Here is a 20,668-nt window from a genome sequence, read left to right on the forward strand (position 1 = left end):
CAAACTATTTTATCTTTTGTTTCCTTTTCTTTTAGAGTCATGTGCCGTCCCTATTGCCTTTACCCTCACATCCCATTCTCCTGGTGGCTGTTTTCCTCACCTCCTCTAATACTTTGTAGCCACTGCCTCAGATCCTTAAGTAGATAATCAGCAGTGAGCTTGTGTTCAGCTGCTGTACTTCTCCCAGTTCCTGTGTTTGGCTCTGGCCCTCTTCTGGCCCCCTTCCCTCTCTCCTTGAACACTTTGCCTATCTGGCTAACCACCCAGGCAGATCCTTTTCTCTTTTCCAGTGCTAGAGAGCAGACTGTCTCAAATTTTGAAAATTTTCACACAGTTCTTGAAATGAGTAATGCAACCAATTAGCCCACGTTGACTTACTTGTTTAAATAATTGATCTAGCTACAGAATTGCTCTAGGATGGGGGTAATATTGAAAAGAGGAAAAGCTCAGGCAGCCTCTGACAACAGCCAGGGGAGTTGGCAAGAAGATCCAATTTCTTGTTTTTTGTTTTTTGTTTTTTTGTTTTTTGTTTTGCCTGCCAGTCAAGGTAATCTCTTTAGGTTTGTTTCACTACCTAGAGGGTAGTAATGGTACTTTGTCCAGGCTTCCACCTGCGCTCATGTTGAGAGCAAATTTATCTTTATTGTCAAAAGAAACTGGCAGACCTACTCAGACATTTCTCCCTAATTTACTCAGAGAAAAAGTAGAGATATCCTTCTGTTTATTTATTTTTATCTCCTGTGTCTTATTTGAAAATGATTATGCTACTTTCATGACTTCTTTTTCCCCTATAAACAAAACTTTACAGTTAACATAAAAGAGTTTCTGGGAGTGTTTGATAAGCAAAATTATCTGACTTGAAAATTCTTTTGGAGTTCTACAATGAATAAATGGTGAAACTTCATATTAAACTCCTTAAAAATTGCTGAGATTTCAGTTTTAACTATTTTCTTCTTTATTTTGTTTTAAATTTACATTATTGTAACTCTAGTCCTCATACTTGCCAGAATTACATAAATGTATTTACTGTTCTCATTGTGTGACGGACTAGAATGTGATTCTTAAAACTGAGTGAGCATCCCAATCACCTAGAGGACTTGTTAAAACACAGACATCTAGGCTCCACCCCAGCATTTCTAATTCACTGAGTCTAGGGTGGTACCTGAGAATTTTTGCTTCTAACAAATTTCCCGGTGATGCCAGGAAACAAGTTCCAAAGTGGTTCCAAGAAACCATACTTTGAGAACCACTCGTTTGAGATATTGGCAATGAAAGGTGTCTCAGCATATAATGGTTAGATTCATGGAAATAAAGGGGAGGGGAAGACATCACTTCTAATGAAGATTACATCCAAATTACACCAATCATTTAATTTTCTACCTTTTCTTTCAGTGGAGAAATTTTGTCTGTTTCTCCTCTGAATGTTTCCCAGCTTCTAAGCTTCTTTTTTTTTTTTTAAAGAATATATGAAAGCCAAAAAATGGAAGAAAGAAGTGTTCTTTATCCTGCATTTTTTGATGGTTGTATAGGTTGTTTGTAACTTGTATAAAATGTAATTTCATTCATTGGATCCAGTACAGCACGCTTCTTCATTTCACAGAGGATTTGAGATGGGCTTAACAGAAACTATGAGAAAGAAAGGAAGAGTTTCCAGGACGACTTTCTTAAACACTTTGAAACTCAGTTTTCTGATGTCAAATATGCATAGAGATGACAAAACACATCTCACAAGGTTTCGTTAAAGATGCAACGAAGTAGCACGTACAGCATGTCTGACATAGCACACAGCAGCACAGAGTAATTAATGGTTGTCAAAATTGTTTGTAAGCTAAAATTACTAGTCAAAATATGGTTTGTGTAGAAACAAACCTCATGCTCAGTAATGCCAAAAACAGATTTAAGAATTCGGGGCTAAAATTTTTAATCAATTACATCAAAATCCATGAAGGCAATCACTTAATATTCAAAACATCTTGGCATTTGCCATCATATTATATACTTTTGAGGCATCATAAGAATAAGTCCAAAGGCATAGGGCAATTGTGTTGAAAAATATAAAGGCATTTTATAGCTGACCTTGTCCATTTCTTGCCCATCTCCCCTTATGCTCACCATTACACTGCATGTAGGCCCAACTTCCCCCTGCCAGAACCTGCATTTCTTGATGTAAGGACTTTCTGTGGTTCTTGCAACCCATTTTTCCCACCTATGTGTCAAGCTTCACTACTATGAAATTAACATCCCCCCAGTAGCCTTCAACCTATGATGGGAGATGATTTATAAGTACCCCAATTCTTCACCCTTGAGTGTGATAACCCTTAGGCATGTGTTTCCCAGAGCTTCCCAGTAAGATTAGACTAGTAACCAACACTGGTTGCTGAGCTGAATAAGTGTACCCTTCTAATCTCTCTTCCCTTTCCTGTCTCCATTCCCCATTCCTATACCAGTATTTGCTTTACATGACACATAAACTACTTATGCTTGAAAGCTCATCTCAGGGTTGGCCTTTGGAGTAACTCAAATGAAAGATATATTGTGCATGTGTGCGTATATGTGTGTGTGAGAGAGAGAGAGAGACAGAGACAGAGAGATATGCATGTACACATTGAAAATTGAGGATTACACATACCCTGCAGCTAACGGCCTCCAGCAAGATTCATATAGTTGTCCAAATTGGGTTTAGTACTTCTGGCAGTGAGTACTTTGGGGAACTATGGGTTGTATGAGTTAGAGCATATTAGAAAGAACCTGTTGTAGGATCTGGGTTTGTGTTAGATGATTTGAGGGAGAGTTGAAGAGCTTTGCTTTGGGTTGCATGGTGCCAGTAAGTGGGAATAACTCTGTGATCGGGTATCTTAATAAATCTGTCCTAGAATGAAGGAGGACTAGAGTGATGCTGAAGGTATAATTGATAAAGAAGCAGCACAGATTCATATTAATGGGGACAGGGAAGTGTTAGATATTTTGTGGTTTGGGCAGTTTATGCTTTGTATATATTCTAACAAAATTATGGAATGTAGTGGTATTGTTGAATGATCCACAGTGGTAACAAAGTAGCCTTGTCTGATGTTGATATTCTGTGAAATACTTTATATTCCATGGGAGAAGACCAAAGGCATAGCTGAGGACCAGGTGAGCCTCCCTCCTTTCAGGGGCTGCTCTTCTCCTCTTCCTCTTGTATGTGTTCAGTTACTGAATAGAACTTTCTTTTCTCAAGATATGGTTCTGGATGTAGCATTAAGAAGACTTTTCTATATTAATTATCTTTTGATTTAAATAATGATATTTTTATTGATTTCAATATTACTCATTCATCTGAGTAATTTAGAAATGATTTCAATTCTAGAATATGGGATATTTTTGTTGGTATTGAAATACGTGTTTCTTGCTTGTCTCGTGTGTGTGTATGTGTTTATATACGCACACGCACACATATGTATGAAAGAGGGCGAGAGCACACCGCAAATAGATACCCACGTGTTGACTACTTTGCACCGCATTTGGATGAAAGAGCTATTACATTCTGATGATAATTTTTTCCTTCCAACTTCAAATTTTAACTAAACCTAAACTGATGGAAGTTATTGTAGTCACTACCGGATTTATTTTTATTAATCTCTTCACAGGGATCTTGTGGGAGAAGAAAACATATGATACAGAGGAATGCATTTTGGAAGTAAATCCATTGTCTTGCTATCAAGTAAGAGAGCATTCTTTGTTTTTCAGAGAGCTAAAGAAGAGGCCCAGCAGAAAGAAGCCAAAGTGAAACTCCTTACTGAGTCTGTCAATAGTGTCATACCTCAGGCTACCCCTGCAGCACAAGAAGCCTTTAAAAAGGAACTTGACACTCTAACCACCAACTATCAGTGGCTCTGCACCAGGCTCAATGGCAAATGCAAGACCTTGGAAGTCAGTTGCTTTTCTTGAGCTTTATTACTTATGTGTCAGCTTATGATCCTGCGTGAAACACAGTGATTAAGAACAGAAACACTGGTGTTAAGACTACTTAGGCTCAGATTCCTCACAAAGGCACTTAGAAGTTTGTGACCTTGGGCCAGTTGATTACATTGTATAAATCTGTTTCACATCTGTGAAATGGGCAAAAATACCTATTCCATAGGGTGCTGAGAAAATTAAATGAGCTATTCTATTTAAAGTACTTAGCCTAATGCCCAATAAATGTGAGCAATTATAGTTCTAATTCTTCTTATTACCATTATTATTAGGTCACAAAAATCTTATAAATAAGTTTCCTCAATATTATAGAAACTGATCTTTTTTCTTTCATATATTTGAATATGCATAAAATCATAAGTATCTTAGCAGAAAGGTATTTTGTGGAGAAGTATATTTTATTGTAATTGTCTTTAAGAATCGCTCTGCCCTATAGGGTGCTTCACAAGACATGTTGTCTAGCTCTTTTGGGGGGACATTTTGTATTATATTTATGCATCATCTTAAGTCCTGCATTATCTTTTCCACATGCTTTACTCCTTAGATTATCTGAAAATTGTTAATAAAGAATCCATGTGAAAATACTATTTACTAACAGTAAGGATTGTGTTGAGGAACACAAAACTTTACCTAGCACCAAACAGTAAGGACTGTGTTGAGGAGCGCAAAACTTTACCTAGCACCAAAAGCTGACGCTGCCAGAGACTGCCCACTAGCTGTGCTGTAAATTAAGCCCCCTTCCCCCACATGAACTGAGTCATCTTAGTGAATATAGTTGATAAAGAAGTCATATATGTTCCAAACCACTGAAGATGGACTAAAAAGGGACTTTATAACTTCAGTACGAATAGAAGAGGTTAGAAGTGTAATTATAGATGAGAAATAGAGGAAATCGGAGGGGGAGACGAACCATGAGAGATTATGGACTCTGAGAAACAAACTAAGGGTTCTAGAGGGGAGGGGGGTGGGGGGATGGGTTAGCCTGGTGATGGGTATTAAGGAGGGCATGTATTGAATGGAGCACTGGGTGTTATATGCAAACAATGAATCATGGAACACTATATCAAAAACTAATGATGTAATGTATGGTGATTAATATAACATAATAAAATAAAATAAAATAAAAACTAATGTATGGTGACTAACATAATAAAAAAAAAACTATACAAGGATTCCAAGAGATTCAATTAGCCACATAGAATTCACAGAAGAGTATCATATATTTTATTATTATTTGTAAATTGTGTGATGTAAAAATTTATGATAAATGTGTGTATATGTACCTAAAAAAAAAAAAGTAGAGGGATAGCTCAATAGTCTTGAAAAAATTTATTAATATGAAAATAAAAGATCCCTTTAGAAAATATATCCCAAAATAGATTTCTGATGGATTGGCCTATCTTTTACATGAACAACATGAGTCATAGGAAGCAAAGAACAATAGTGATGTAAAGAAATTAAGAACATAAGAAAATATTTAAGAGTTTCATTTTAAAATATTGTCAGAAAGCAATTTCCTAGATACAAAAAATCCCTCCCTCATGTAAGGTGATAGTTTTTTAGTTCTGACTTTCCTGGGACCCATAGTGTCATCTCTTCCCTTCCTTTCCTGTTCTTTATTTTATTTTCTGTAGTTCTCAGCACTAATGCAACAAATTTTGTTCTCTCTTTCTCTCATTTGAGGGTTTCCCTTTAATATTTTCTATATATCTATCTCTTTCTATTGGATTCTGTGTATTTTTCTGAAACTTGTCTTCTAGTTCTCAAATTACCTCTTCAACTGATTTTTGGTGTATAAATATACTCATCTCTATATACACATCTACCCATATACATGTGTGGATATGATTTTGTATTCTTTCAAAGACCTTATTTTCCATTTCTTAAGATTTTACTTATTTAGAAAATTTGTCTCTTCTTTTATGTAATCTTCTGCTTTTGCATAATTGATTCTATTTCTTCCTTTTGTTAAACAACTTAAACCTATGCAGTCTGTTTGGTTGAGAAGTCTCAGTGAGTAATGAGCATGGAAGAGTTTTGGTTTTCCAATAACTGTAACCACCCATGTCAAACCTCATTTTCTGCCTAGTAGTTGGCTTCCTAATCACTACTGCTGTCTGATCCCATGATTTTTCATTCACTTTTGGTTATTAAATTTTAGTCGCATTTAAATTTTGATCTCATAGTTTAATATCTTCCATTAGTTTAGATTAATCTGTGGCTTCAACAGTTCATACAAAGGTGGGAGTGAGAAAAAAATGATTTTAGCATCCTCTCCTCCCACTCAATTTCTGGATAGTGATTGTATGGTGTTGGTTTAAGGGAGGATAATGAGGGGGAAAATACATTCTTTATATCAATGTCCTTTCTTTGCTGATCACAGTTGCTATACCCTTTTATAACACCCATAGACATCTATGATGATGAGTATGTTATCACCAGATTCTATAGGTTATCACCACTGATCTGGCTTTTTCTTCCTAGACTTGATGTGATCTGTTGGGGATCCATATTCATATAGACTATGAACCCCCAAAAAAGATCCCCTATTCATTCATGGTGCCTTGGGGTATTCAACAAAATTTCAGGCTGACTCTTGCCAGTAACCTTAAACCACATTCTCTTGAAAGTTACATCTTTTAAACTCATGCTTCCATGATGTGCTGGATTCTTATTTCTCCACCACATTTCAGCTTAGCCAGCAAGCTCTGGCAGATCCCATCTCCCGTAACTCCATGATGCCTCTTTGGCCATACCAGCAGCTCAGTGGGGAATGCATGCCAACCATCTCTTTCTGAATGTACCTGCCCATTCGATGAGTGGTATCATTTTAGATCCTTCCAGGAAAAGGGACCAGATGGGTTTCCCCTAAACACCACAGTAAAGAGTTGAAAAAAAGAATCGCCTCAAGGGCACCTGGCTGGTTCAGTTGGTAGAGCACATGACTCTTGATCTCAGGGTTGTAAGTTCAGGTCCCACGTTGGGTGTAGAGATTACTTTAAAAGATAAAATCTTAAAAAAAAATTTGCCTCACTTTCCAGTTCTCCTTTCCTCATATACCCCCTTTGCCCTCCCCATCACCCCCCTCTATTTAAGCCACAGCTTGTGAAAACATGTTGCAGAAGTTTTTTTAACATAGAATATAAGGAACCCTTTATTTCTTAAGTATGAACTCTAGTTGCCAATCTCAAGAAAAAGAGATCTTACTGGCAACTTTTAACAGCAGGCTCAAGTTGTTTATTATAAAAGTCTTTACAATTGTGTCATCTTTAGATTATAAGTTGTAGATTCTATATTCATTACCACTACTGACTGCCTCGAATGGCAGTAAATTTTCTCACATGGTTTGTAATATTTTGTTTTTGAGCTCAATTGTAGTAGGAATTGTTTTTACTAGAAATCCTCTCTGCTCTGGGCTGTCAGAGGGTCCTTATGAGTTGTGGGTTTTTTTGTTTTGTTTTTTTTTTAATGTTTGTCCCAGAGTCCTAGAAATGTCATGTTCTACTCTCATGTGTGATATAAACTTAGGTTTCAGTTTCTGGTAGGTGAATCCTTATTTTCCAACTAAAATCCAAAGGATTCTCAGCTTCCTTGCCAATTCCTTTTACTCCAGTGGACGGGGATTTTATAGTTCTGGTTTCCAGGACAGGTGGCACCCAACTTTATGCTCTTCCATCTCCCTGGACTGCCTGAGACAGGTGCCCCTTTTTTCATCCCAAGTTAGTGTTGAATACCCTAGCTGGTATGTCACATACCCTCTTTTGATATGCCGGTGTTTTGTTTAGCTTAGCCTCCCAACCTCTGCATGCACTTAACTTCCCTCTTTGTTTCTGCTCCAGGAAGATTTTCATATTTCATAGAGCAGCCGGATGAACTTAAATGTTGTTCTTTGTATTTTACCCAGCATTTCAATATCACGAAAGCAGGGGGTGGGGGGATTGCCACATCAGCTCCATTTACCATCTTGGGCAGAAGTTTCCTTTTTCAATTGTCATCTCTTCAAAGCCACTGTGAATTCTGTGATTTCCAAGCAGTTTTGAGTCCCAAACTGCTAACCTTAACAGTTATTCTAAGTGGCTTTTAGCTCCAATTCTGGCTACAAGACTACATTTTATTTTGCAAAGGTGACCTGTAAAGCCAGTACATTCAGCCTCTCCAGCTGTGTCCTTCAGATGCATTTGAGGACACAAGAGGCCATCCATCCTGACGGTTAAATCAGCAAGGTAGTTCATTACCTCAAACTGCACCAAAGTTAATAAGACACATTACCAATCACATCTCCTTATCTTCAAAGCTCTAGAATACCCTCTGGTACTTAAGGAGATATTTATATTTTTCCACTGGGACTTGTGCCCAGAAGGAAGACAGCCTGTAGTCCAGCAGGAGCTGGAAATGACCCAGATTTAAGATTTCTATCACCTTTTAAAGCAAAATACTTAATTTCACTTTCCGTAATAAACTGTACATAAAATACTAAGCAAGTATTGGTAGGGTGGCAAGACAGGTTGGACTGATACTTCTCATCAATTAGAGAGGGAATGTCCTCTATCATTTGCAAGGGCTATAAGCAAAGTGAAAATATGGGAAATCTGACAGAAGTTTTGGTTTTTCCTAGAATAATGCTTCCTTCCTTGCCCTTATTTTTGGTGGAGTTGGGGGGGGTAGCAGGTGGTAGTGATTGCACTACTGTATTTATAGGTTTGTCCAATATTTACAATCTCAAATCTAATGGAAAATGACCATTTTTGTATTCGTATCCTCTACTGCATCTTCCTGCTTTTTTCTCAGTTAGACAAACTCATAATCCAGAAATTTGCCTTTATTTTTCTTTGCTTAAAAATGTTTTATCACACTCATATGAATACTTAAATAACGTATCGCTCAATTTTGCTTGTTTTGAGTGTCACAAAATATCATAGCCTATAATTAGTTTTTTAGGGCCTGCCCATTCTGCCCAACATTTTTGTGTCTGAGAGTCATCCATGTTGTTCTGTGTGATGAAATTTTCATTTTTACTTCTGTGTTTTCTTTTTTTTTTAAAGATTTTATTTATTTATTCATCAGAGACAGAGAGAGAGAGAGAGAGGCAGAGGGAGAAGCAGGCTCCCAAGGAGCAGGGAGTCCAATGCGGGACTCGATCCCAGGACCCCGGGATCATGACCTGAGCCGAAGGCAGACGCTTAACCGTCTGAGCCACCCAGGCGCCCTACTTCTGTGTTTTCTGTTTAAATGTACTACGGTGTATTTCTACATTCTCTGGTTAGCAGACATAAAAATTTTGGTTATTACCGAAAGTGATGAAATGAACATTCTCTTAACTGCCTTTGTTGTCCACACAAAGCAGTTTCTCTGAGGTTATGTATGTGAAAGTAGAGTTGCTGGATTGTCGGGTATGGGAATATTCACCTGACTGAGAATGACAGATTGTTTTCCAAAATGATCATTCCAGTAGACACACCCACCAGCAATAAATACAAATTTTTGTTAATTTGTATCTTCTCTTACGCTTGGAATTGTGAAATTTCTCATTTGTGTTGGTTGACATGGTATAAATACCACGTAATCTTGACTTACGTTCCCGACTGCTAATGAGGTTGAACGTATTTTCATGTATTTGTTGGATATGCATATATCTTTTTCTTTGAAATGGTGGTTTAGGTTTTCCTTTCATTTTCTATTGGGATGTCTCTTGCCTTTTAATTGACTTGGGGTCATACTTTTTTTTTTTTTTTGCTTCACTATTTTTTTTATTGTTACATTAATCACCAGGGGTCATTCCTTTTTTACTCATCTGTTAGAAATTTTGCAATTGTTTTCTTCAAGTTTGAGGCTGGTTTTCAATTTCTTTATGGTGTCTTTTGATAAATAGAAGAATTTAATTCTACTGTAATCAAATTTATTCAGGTTTCTTTTTTGGTTTGTTTTTGTTTTGTTTTTTACGAAATGTTTTATTTAAGATATCCTTTCCCATCTAAAGTTTATAGAATACTCTTCTGTATTTTCTGGTTGTGGTCTTAAAGTTTTGCTGTTTTATATATGAGTATGTTTTAGTATTACAGTAATCATTTTTTCCAATACATATCAAAAGCCATTTAAAAATAGTCATGTCCTTGAAATTGTTATTAGTCATATTCCTCTTCATATACCTCAAGGAAATAATTTGAAATATGGGAAAAATCTATATTCATGGTGATCTTCACTACAAATTTATTAGCAAACAAAACCAAAAGTTGTCTAACTACCCAATAAGTTATGACTGTTAAGAAAACAATAATACAGCCACTTAAATGAAACTTTAGGTTTTCATTAAAAATATGTCTTCTTAGTAATACAGAAAAATTGTGTAAAAGGTTTAGTGAAAAAGCTCTGTAGCTAAATATGTACTTTAATGTTAGCTGTCATGTTACTGGCATATGATAAAGTTTAAAGGAGCTCACAGAAAAGTGGGCATGGTTAAGGTTTTGAGATGTTTTATATATATATATATATATATATATATATATATATATATATGCATTTTTGTGTATGCTTTTAGTTTTTATTCTCCAGACTGTGATGTTGAGTTTTTTTATTTAAAAAAGTAAATCACTGACTCTTTAATTAATTGTTGTAATAAGATGTTTCCTTAATGATTAGTAATTATAAACATATTAGCTGATCAACATGACTAGTTGCTTTTTTAATTATCTACTGCAAAGGAAAGGTGAACAATATGAAATAAACATGTTCCATTCTCACAGCTTTAAAAATGAAAATTCCAAAGACCCAGAGTCACTTCTATCAAATATTTAATCTGTGATATGTATTTCTTTCTTAGGAAGTTTGGGCGTGCTGGCATGAGTTATTGTCATACTTGGAGAAGGCAAACAAGTGGCTAAGTGAAGTAGAATTCAAACTGAAAACCATGGAAAATATTCCTGGGGGAGCTGAGGAAATCTCCGAGGTGCTTGATGTAAGTTGTCACTTAATCGAGATGTGAAGGAAATGTAAAATGTCACTTTAGATATTATTGAGATTCTAGAGTGTTAAAGCAGGAACCTAAACATAATATATCCAACTTTCTTATTTTCTCAAGAGGATTTGTAAAACCTGAAGAGCTATCAGAGAACAATGAGACTTGTCTCAGGTGGACTGTAATTTTGGCCTTGTCCTATTCTGAGATGCTAACTGACAAAGCATTCTTGGTGAATCAGCAATGTGATGCATCTTCCAAAAAAAGTTGAAGCACACACAGTGCCAGAACAAAGGGTGTGATGATGCAGTTATCCTATTAAATAATCAGATTTAAGGGCTTCACCCTCAACTTTATTGCTTTTCCGTCCAAGATGGCTGCTTCACTGAGAAGCTATGTGTATGGGGGAAAAAGTATGACGGGCAAAGTGATTTCTTCTAGAGGTTGTACCTTTTTTTTTTTTTTTAATTGGGGAAAGGAAACTCTGCTATTGAATTTCTACCTACATGTATTGTTCAGAATCCTGTCACTTAGCCATCACTAGCTGTAAGAGAAGTTGAGAAATCGAGTATTTTATCTTTCCAGGTTTAAGAGTAGAGGACATCAAAGAAGGTGGCTGTGGATAACTTTTAAGTGCCACAGTCCACAATCCTGCCACAAGCTCATGAAGATAGACATGCAGAAACATCATATTTTTAAGTAACAATGGTCTTTCATGTTTTATTATCCCAATTCAATGTTGCTTTAAATTGTTTTAACTTAATGATATGTAAATAAGAAGATACTGAGCATTTTGTGTTAATTCAATATATTTAGAAAAAGAAGGGAAATAGTAATTATTGCAAATGTGTTTCAGTCACTTGAAAATTTGATGCAACATTCAGAGGATAACCCGAATCAGATTCGCATATTGGCACAGACCCTAACAGATGGTGGAGTCATGGATGAACTGATCAATGAGGAACTTGAGACATTTAATTCCCGTTGGAGAGAGCTGCATGAAGAGGTATGACGATAAGAGTGAAAAAAATCTTTTCAAACTGATTTGCATAAATACCTAACAAATACTTTTAGGTTTCTCAGATAAAAGAATACTTGATTTTTTTATTTTATTTTTTTAAAGATTTTATTTATTTATTTGACAGAGAGACAGCAAGAGAGGGAATGCAAGCAGGGGGAGTGGGAGAGGGAGAAGCAGGCTTCCCACTGAGCAGGGAGCCCGATGTGGGGCTCGATCCCAGGACCCTGGGGTCATGACCTGAGCCAAAGGCAGACGCTTAATGACTGAGCCACCCAGGTGCCCTGTAAAGAAAGAATACTTTAAATATTGGCTCGGCTTCCGGGTTTTAGGAATTGTCATGTGCCAGACATGGGTAAATCATTTACATGTGTCTTCTATCATTTTGTCTTACAAAAACATTATAAAGGGTGGGTTTTAACAGGAAATGGAGACAGACCAAATACAGTAATATGCTCAAGTCCACAAGCTGTAAATAGTTAGATTAACTATTCAAAATCAGATCTTCTCTGATCACAGGATTCTTGTCCCTAGCCAAGATTAACCAATATGTGTAGGTATCCTCAATTCTTTCTCTCTCTTTCCCTTTCTCTCTCCACCTTTTTCTTTCTCTCTTTTTAAAAAGATTTATTTATTTATTTGAGAGAGAACAGGAGAACACAAGTAGGGAGGAGGGGCAGAGGGAGAGTGAGAAGCAGACCCCCCAGCCACCCCCAGCTGAGCAGGGAGCTGACTGTGGGGCTCGATCCCAGGACCCCGGGATCATGACCTGAGCCAAAGGCAGAGGCTTAACCGACTGAGCCACCCAGGCGCCCCCCCAACCTTTCTCAACACATGCACACACATGTTACAGTTATATGCAATCTGTTAGTCATATGTGTGATTCTTTAGTACCCTAGATGTTGTTTATTCCTCCCAAGTAATACTAAAGAGCTTAAATTTATATATAACAGAGGGATGTTCATCTGTAAGAATTATACCATGTGTTTTCTGAATGTTTGCAATCAAAATTAAGAGAAAATAACATATTACTCCCAAAGACTGTTTTGCATATACTCTCCTAAATCAAGAATGGATTACTTGTCAAAAAGAACAAATAGATTATAATGAAGTTTAGTTTTGTACCCATTTACTACATGTGTCTGTAACATGTGAGACAGGGTTCGAAGGTTAGGTAGTAAGTAGGAAAATTTCTTCTCCTTCATTACTCATAGACATTGAGTAGTTAAGCAAAAATTCACGGATTTCTTAGCGTGTTCAGAACATAAAAACAAATAATATCATTATAAGATGCAAAAAGTTGTGTCAAAAGTTATTCTAGAGGAGAGGGGGTAGGGGGATGTGTTAACCTGGTGATGGGTATTAAAGAGGGCACGTATTGAATGGAGTACTGGGTGTTATGCACAAACAATGAATCATGGAACACTACATCAAAAACTAATGATGTAAGGTATGGTGATTAACATAACATAATAAAAATAAAATTCTAAAAATGTTATTAAAGAAGATTAGAGAACAAAGAAAAGGCACAGATCTGTGTGGGTCAGCACAAGAAGGCATTTGGGGTAGCTTTTCTAGAGAAACTTCATTGTGAATGACATTGTATTTTTTTTAAGATTTAAAACATTTCTTTTTAAATATTTATTTATTTGACACAGAGAGAGCGAGAGAGGGAACACAAGCAGGGGACGTGGGAGAGGGAGAAGCAGGCTTCCCGCCGAGCAGGGAGCCTGATGCCGGGCTCGATCCCAGGACCCCGAGACCATGACCTGAACCGAAGGCAGAGGCTTAACGACTGAGCCACCCAGGCACCCCAGATTTAAAACATTTTTAAAAGTAATCTCTACACCCAGTATGGGGCTCAAACTCACAGCCGGGAGGTCAACAGCTGCATGCTCTACTGACTGAGCCAGAGGGCAGCCCTGTGAACATTTAAAAATCAGAATAGGAGATAGCCAAATGGGCAGGTGTAGGAGGGCAATCCCAGACAGGTAGATGTACACATGCAAAGAATTGGAAGCAAGAGGCTGGTAATCAATGTACATCTGCAAACCATTTGGTTTTGCCTGAGTGTAAGGTACAGGTCAGGGAGTACCTGAAGGTAGACCTGAACAAGTAGGCATCAGCAAGTTTGCTGAGATAAACCAATGCTTCTCAAACAGCCTGGTCTATAACCATGCACTCAGGGAACCACTGAAGGGTTTAGAATGTCAGCGGGAAGGGCTACCTGGGTGGTGCAGTTGGTTGAGCATCTGACTCTTGGTTTTGGCTCAGGTCATGATCTCAGGGTTGTGAGATCGAGCCCCCAGTTGGACTCGGCACTCAGTGTGGAATCTGCTTGAGATTCTCTCTCCCTCTCCCCGTACCTCTCCTGCTCGTGCTCTCTCTCTCTCTAAGTAAATAAATATTTTAAAAGAATGTAAGGGGAGAAGGAGAAGAGAGGTGCCACAATCAGATTATATTACCTCTGCAGTGACTGTGGAGCGTAGGTGGTATAAGAGAAACGGAGACTGCGGGTATGAGACCAAGGAAGAAGTGGTATTTTTAGGTCAGTTGAAGACAAGGGTGGTGGTGATAGGTACAGTGGAAATGAGAAATCTAGGAGAGCATCTAGGTTTCTGATTCAGGTGACTGCATAGCTGTTATTTCTCATAAACAAGATTGGGAAAATGAGAAGAAAAGCAAGTTTGGAGGTGAAAAATCACATGTCACTTTTTATCTCCATTGATCCTGAAGTGCCTGCTTAAGTTTGATACCAACCAGAAGCAATCCCTGAGTCAAGGACTTCGGTGCTATTAGTTAATTTGAGGGATAATAACAAGAAGGACAAGTGAGGGAGTGAGGAGAGTGGGGAATGAAAGCTTGGATGGCTGATAAAGGGTACTTTTATCAGTGAGTTTCCACTGTGAGTGACAGGGCTAGTCCTACTAGGAGCTTTAAAGAAATCATGTACTACACCAGTATCACAGAGCATGCTCAGAATTGTCCCACTGAGCTTATGGAAACTGGAGTGTTTATCCACCAATTTCCCTCTGCTTTTGTTTGAAGATTGTCCTCGGGTGCATAAAATCCTGCCCTTCTGGGCTGTCAAGGGCAGTCCAATTAAGAAATGTGGGTGCTTGAGGTGGGAATGTAGCAGTGCTTGCAGAAACTCCACCATAGCTTTAGGTGAACTCAGAGCCATTGAGGTTAAGAGGCTATGTGGTAGGGTATCAACAAGGTCTACTAGAGTACTTGGGGAGTGTCTAGCAAGGGTATTCCATAATTCAGGAAAAGAGATACACAGCCCTGAAGTTAGTGATCCAGACCAGTTATACAGATGTAGGATTTACCAGGCCACATGCTAGTTAAAACTGTAAAGTTCATGAAATCACCCCAGGTAAGCCAAAAGAAAATGAATCATGGACAGAATTTAGTAATTATACATAAAATCAAGATTTAGACAGGGACACCTGGGTAGCTCAGTCAGTTAAGCATCTGACTTTGGCTCAGGTCATGATCTCAGGGTCCTGGGATTGAGACCCACGTCAGACTCCGTGCTCAGCACAGAATCTGCTTGTCCCTCTGTCCTCTCTCTCTCTCTCATAAATAAATAAAATCTTTAAAAAAATCAAGAGTTAGGCAGAGGAAACAGTATTTCCAAAGGAAATGAGAATAAATGGTCACAGAGGTATGAGGAGACGCAAGTTAAAAGCAGGGTGCTTAGGAGGTAGCAGTGTATAAAGAGAAGTCATGAAAAAAAAAAAAGTCAGTTACAATAAAGAGGCCTGGTAAGATGAAAACAGAATTGGGCAAAAAGGACATCTTATAATATTTACCAGAACGGTTTTGATGGAGTTTCCCTGGGGATAGAGAGAACAGTGCTGGGGCATTACAGAAGACAGTAGGGAAGAGGAAGGAGGAAAGCAAAGTTTGCACTATGCTTGTAAGGAGCTTGGTTTTGAAGAGAAAGAATGATCATAAGAGGGATGGTAGCTAGGAGGGTATTTAGGAAACCGTTTTTTCTTTAAGTGGGGCAGAAGTTTGATCATGTTTGTAAATTGGAAAGAAGTGTGGAGTAGGAGAGCCTACCCACCCCCCTCAAGATCCCAAAGACGAGTAGGTGACCGTAGGGCAGATGGATGTGGAGGAACCTGCAGGGATCCTCCAAACAGTTCTGAATGATGCCACTGTCTTTCCTTAATATTTTAGTCACCCTTTTCCCTTATCACTGTGAGGGACTGGTGATTGGAAAAGGAGATTCCAAACAGTCCCTTGGCTTCACACTCTTTTTGTTTTAATTTTTTTGTTGTTATGTTAATCACCATACATTACATCATTAGTTTTTGATGTAGTGTTCCATGATTCATTGTTTGTGCATAACACCCAGTGCTCCACGCAGAACGTGCACTCCTTAATACCCGTCACCACGCTAACCCATCCCCCCACCCCCCTCCCCTCTAGAACCCTCAGTTTGTTTTTCACAGTCCATCATCTCTCATGGTTCGTCTCCCCCTCCGGTTTACTCCCCTTCATTCCTCCCCTCCTTCTATCTTCTTTTTTTTTTCTTAACATATATTGCATTATTTCGTTCAGAGGTACAGATCTGTGATTCAACAGTCTTGCACAATTCACAATGCTCACCATAGCACATACCCTCCCTAATGTCTGTCACCCAGCCACCCCATCCCTCCCACCCCCCACCACTCCAGCAACCCTCAGTTTGTTTCCTGAGGTTAAGAATTCCTCATATCAGTGAGGTCAGATGATACATGTCTTTCTCTGATTGACTTATTTCACTCAACATAACACCCTCCAGTTCCATCCACATCATTGCAAATGGCAAGATCTCATTCCTTTTGATGGCTGCATAATATTCCATTGTGTATATATACCACCTCTTCCTTATCCATTCATCTGTCGATGGACATCTTCGTGATTTCCACAGTTTGGCTATTGTGGAAATTGCTGCTATAAACATTGGGGTGCACGTACCCCTTCGGATCCCTACATTTGTATCTTTGTGGTAAATACCCAGTAGTGCAATTGCTGGATGGTATGGCAGCTCTATTTTCAACTGTTTGAGGAACCTCCATACTGTTTTCCAGAGCGGTTGCACCAGCTTGCATTCCCACCAAAAGTGTAGGAGGGTTCCCCTTTCTCCACATCCCCACCAACATCTGTCGTTTCCTGACTTGTTAATTTTAGCCATTCTGACTGGTGTGAGGTGGTATCTCAGTGACGTTTTGATTTGGATTTCCCTGATGCCGAGCGATGTTGAGCACTTTTTCATGTGTCCGTTGGCCATTTGGATGTCTTCTTTGCAAAAATGTCTGTTCATGTTTTCTGCCCATTTCTTGATTGGGTTATTTGTTCTTTGGGTGTGGAGTTTGATAAGTTCTTTATAGATTTTGGATACTAGCCCTTTATCTGAGATGTCATTTGCAAATATTTTCTCCCATTCTGTCGGTTGTCTTTCGGTTTTGTGGACTGTTTCTTTTGCTGTGCAAAAGCTTTTTATCTTGATGAAACCCCAGTAGTTCATTTTTGCCCTTGCTTCCCTTGCCTTTGGCAGTGTTTCTAGGAAGAAGTTGCTGCGGCTGAGGTCAAAGAGGTTGCTGCCTGTGTTCTCCTTTAGGATTTTGATGGACTCCTGTCTCACGTTTAGGTCTTTCAACCATTTGGAGTCTATTTTGGTGTGTGGTGTAAGGAAATGGTCCAGTTCCGTTCTTCTGCATGTGGCTGTCCAATTTTCCCAACACCATTTGCTGAAGAGACTGTCTTTTTTCCATTGGACATTCTTTCCTGCTTTGTCAAAGATGAGTTGACCATAGAGTTGAGGGTCCATTTCTGGGCTCTCTCTTCTGTTCCATTGATCTATGTGTCTGTTTTTGTGCCAGTACCATACTGTCTTGATGATGACAGCTTTGTAATAGAGCTGGAAGTCCGGAGTTGTGATGCCTCCAGCTTTGCTTTTCTTTTTCAACATTCCTCTGGCTATTTGGGGTCTCTTCTGGTTCCATACAAATTTTAGGATTATTTATTCCATTTCTTTGAAAAAAAAATGGATGGTATTTTAATGGGGACTGCATTGAATGTGTAGATTGCTCTAGGTAGCATTGACATCTTCACAATGTTTGTTCTTCCAACCCATGAGCATGGAACGTTTTTCCATTTCTTTGTGTCTTCCTCAGTTTCTTTCATGAGTAATTTATAGTTTTCTGAGCACAGATCCTTTGACTCTTTGGTTAAATTTATTCCTAGGTATCTTATGGTTTGGGGTGCAATTGTAAATGGAATCAACTCGTTAATTTGTCTCTCTTCTGTCTTGTTGGTGTATAGGAATGCCACTGATTTCTGTGCATTGATTTTATATCCTGCCACTTTACTGAATTCCTGTATGAGTTCTAGCAGTTTTTGGGTGGAGTCTTTTGGGTTTTACACATGAAGTATCATATCATCTGCAAAGAGGGCGAGTTTGACTTCCTCTTTCTCGATTTGGATGCCTTTGATTTCTTTTTGTTGTCTGATTGCTGTGGCTAGGACTTCTCATACTATGTTAAATAGCAGTGGTGATAGTGGACATCCCTGCCGCGTTCCTGACCTTAGGGACAAAGATCTCAGCTTTCCCCCACTGAGAATGATATTCGCTGTAGGTTTTTCATAGATCGCTTTTATGATATTGAGGTAGGTGCCCTCTAACCCTATACTCTGAAGAGTTTTGATAAAGAAAGGATGCCATACTAAGTCAAATGCTTTTTCTGCATCTATTGAGAGGATCATATGATTCTTGTTCTTTCTTTTGTTAATGTATTGTATCACGTTGATTGATTTGCGGATGTTGAACCAACCTTGCATCCCAGGGATAAATCCCACTTGGTCGTGGTGAAGAATCCTTTTAATGGACTGTTGGATCCTATTGGCTAGTATTTTGGTGAGAATTTTTGCATCCATGTTCATCAAGGATATTGGTCTGCAAATCTCCTTTATATGGGATCTTTGTCTAGTTTTGGGATCAAGGTAATGGTGGCCTCATAAAATGAGTTTGGAAGGTTTCCTTCCATTTCTATTTTTTTGGAATAGTTTCAGGAGAATAGGTATTAATTCTTCTTTAAATGTTTGGTAGAATTCCCCTGGAAAGCCATCTGGCCCTGGGCTTTTGTTTGTTGGGAGATTTTTGATGACTGCTTCAATTTCCTTAGTGGTTATAGGTCTGTTCTGGTTTTCTATTTCTTCCTGGTTCAATTTTGGTAGTTGATACATCTCTAGGAATGCATCCATTTCTTCCAGGTTATCTAATATGCTGGCATAGAGTTGCTCATAATATGTTCTTATATTTGTTTGTATTTCTTTGGTGTTGGTTGTGATCTCTCCTCTTTCATTCATGATTTTGTTGATTTGGGTCATTTCTCTTTTCTTTTTGATAAGTCTGGCCAGGGGTTTATCAATCTTGTTAATTCTTTCAAAGAACCAGCTCCTAGTTTTGTTGATCTGTTCTACTGTTCTTTTGGTTTCTAGTTCATTGATTTCTGCTCTGATCTTTAGTATTTCTCTTCTCCTGCTGGGTTTAGGCTTTATTTGCTGTTCTTTCTCCAGCTCCTTTAGGTGTAGGGTTAGGTTGTGTACTTGAGACCTTTCTTGTTTCTTGAGAAAGGCTTGTATTGCTATATACTTTCCTCTCAGGACTGCCTTTGCTGCATCCCAAAGATTTTGAACAGTTGTGTTTTCATTTTCATTGGTTTCCGTGAATTTTTTTAATTCTTCTTGAATTTCCTGGTTGACCCATTCATTCTTTAGTAGGATGCTCTTTAGCCTCCATGTATTTGAGTTCTTTCCGACTTTCCTCTTGTGATTGAGTTCTAGTTTCAAAGCATTGTGGTCTGAAACTATGCATTGAATAATCCCAATCTTTTGGTTGAGACCTGATTTGTGACCTACGATGTGATCAATTCTGGAGAATGTTCCATGGGCACTAGAGAAGAATGTGTATTCCGTTGCTTTGGGGTGGAATATTCTGAGTATGTCTGTGAAGTCCATTTGGTCCAGTGTGTCATTTAAAGTCTTTATTTCCTTGTTGATCTTTTGCTTAGATGATCTGTCCATTACAGTCAGGGGGGTGTTAACATCCCCTACTATTATTGTATTGTTGTCAATGTGTTTCTTTGCTTTTGTTATTAATTGCCTTATATAATTGGCTGCTCCCTTGTTGGGGCATAGGTATTTATAATTATTAGATCTTCTTGTTGGATAGACTCTTTAAGTAGGATATAGTGTCCTTCCTCATCTCTTATTACAGTCTTTGGTTTAAAATCTAATTTATCTGATATAAGGATTGCCACTCCAGCTTTCTTTTGGTGTCCATTAGCATGGTAAATGGTTTTCCACCCCCTCACTTTCAATCTGGGGGTGTCTTTGGGTCTAAAATGAGTCTCTTGCAGACAGCATATCGATGGGTCTTGTTTTTTCATCCAATCTGATAGCCTGTGTCTTTTGATTGGGGCATTGAGCCCATTTACATTCAGGGGAACTATTGAAAGATATGAATTTAGTGCCTTTGTATTGCCTGTAAGGTGACTGTTAACTGTATATTGTCTGTGTTCCTTTCTGGTCTGTGCTGCTTTTAGGCTCTCTCTTTGCTTAGAGGACCCCTTTCAATATTTCTTGGAGGGCTGGTTTCGTGTTTGCAAATTCCTTTAGTTTTTGTTTGTTCTGGAAGCTTTTGATCTCTCCTTCTATTTTCAATGACAGCCTAGCTGGATATAGTA

The 20,668-nt window shown here is 38.3% G+C and overlaps 1 protein-coding gene across 1 annotated transcript in view; it reads left to right on the top strand.

The window, feature by feature from the left end:
* DMD (dystrophin) overlaps positions 1-20,668 on the top strand; it is a 1,674,912-nt gene that overhangs the window by 357,151 nt on the left and 1,297,093 nt on the right. The window contains exons 22-24 of the mRNA XM_088028834.1: positions 3,727-3,909; positions 10,772-10,906; positions 11,763-11,912. Coding sequence (XP_087884960.1) covers positions 3,727-3,909; positions 10,772-10,906; positions 11,763-11,912 — 468 coding nt within the window. The remainder of the gene's footprint in view (positions 1-3,726; positions 3,910-10,771; positions 10,907-11,762; positions 11,913-20,668) is intronic.

The sequence above is a fragment of the Eumetopias jubatus genome, unplaced genomic scaffold (genome assembly GCF_037043125.1).
Source record: "Eumetopias jubatus isolate StellerSeaLion01/CBP00866 unplaced genomic scaffold, mEumJub1_p1.0 scaffold_11, whole genome shotgun sequence".
Lineage (NCBI taxonomy): Eukaryota > Metazoa > Chordata > Mammalia > Carnivora > Otariidae > Eumetopias > Eumetopias jubatus.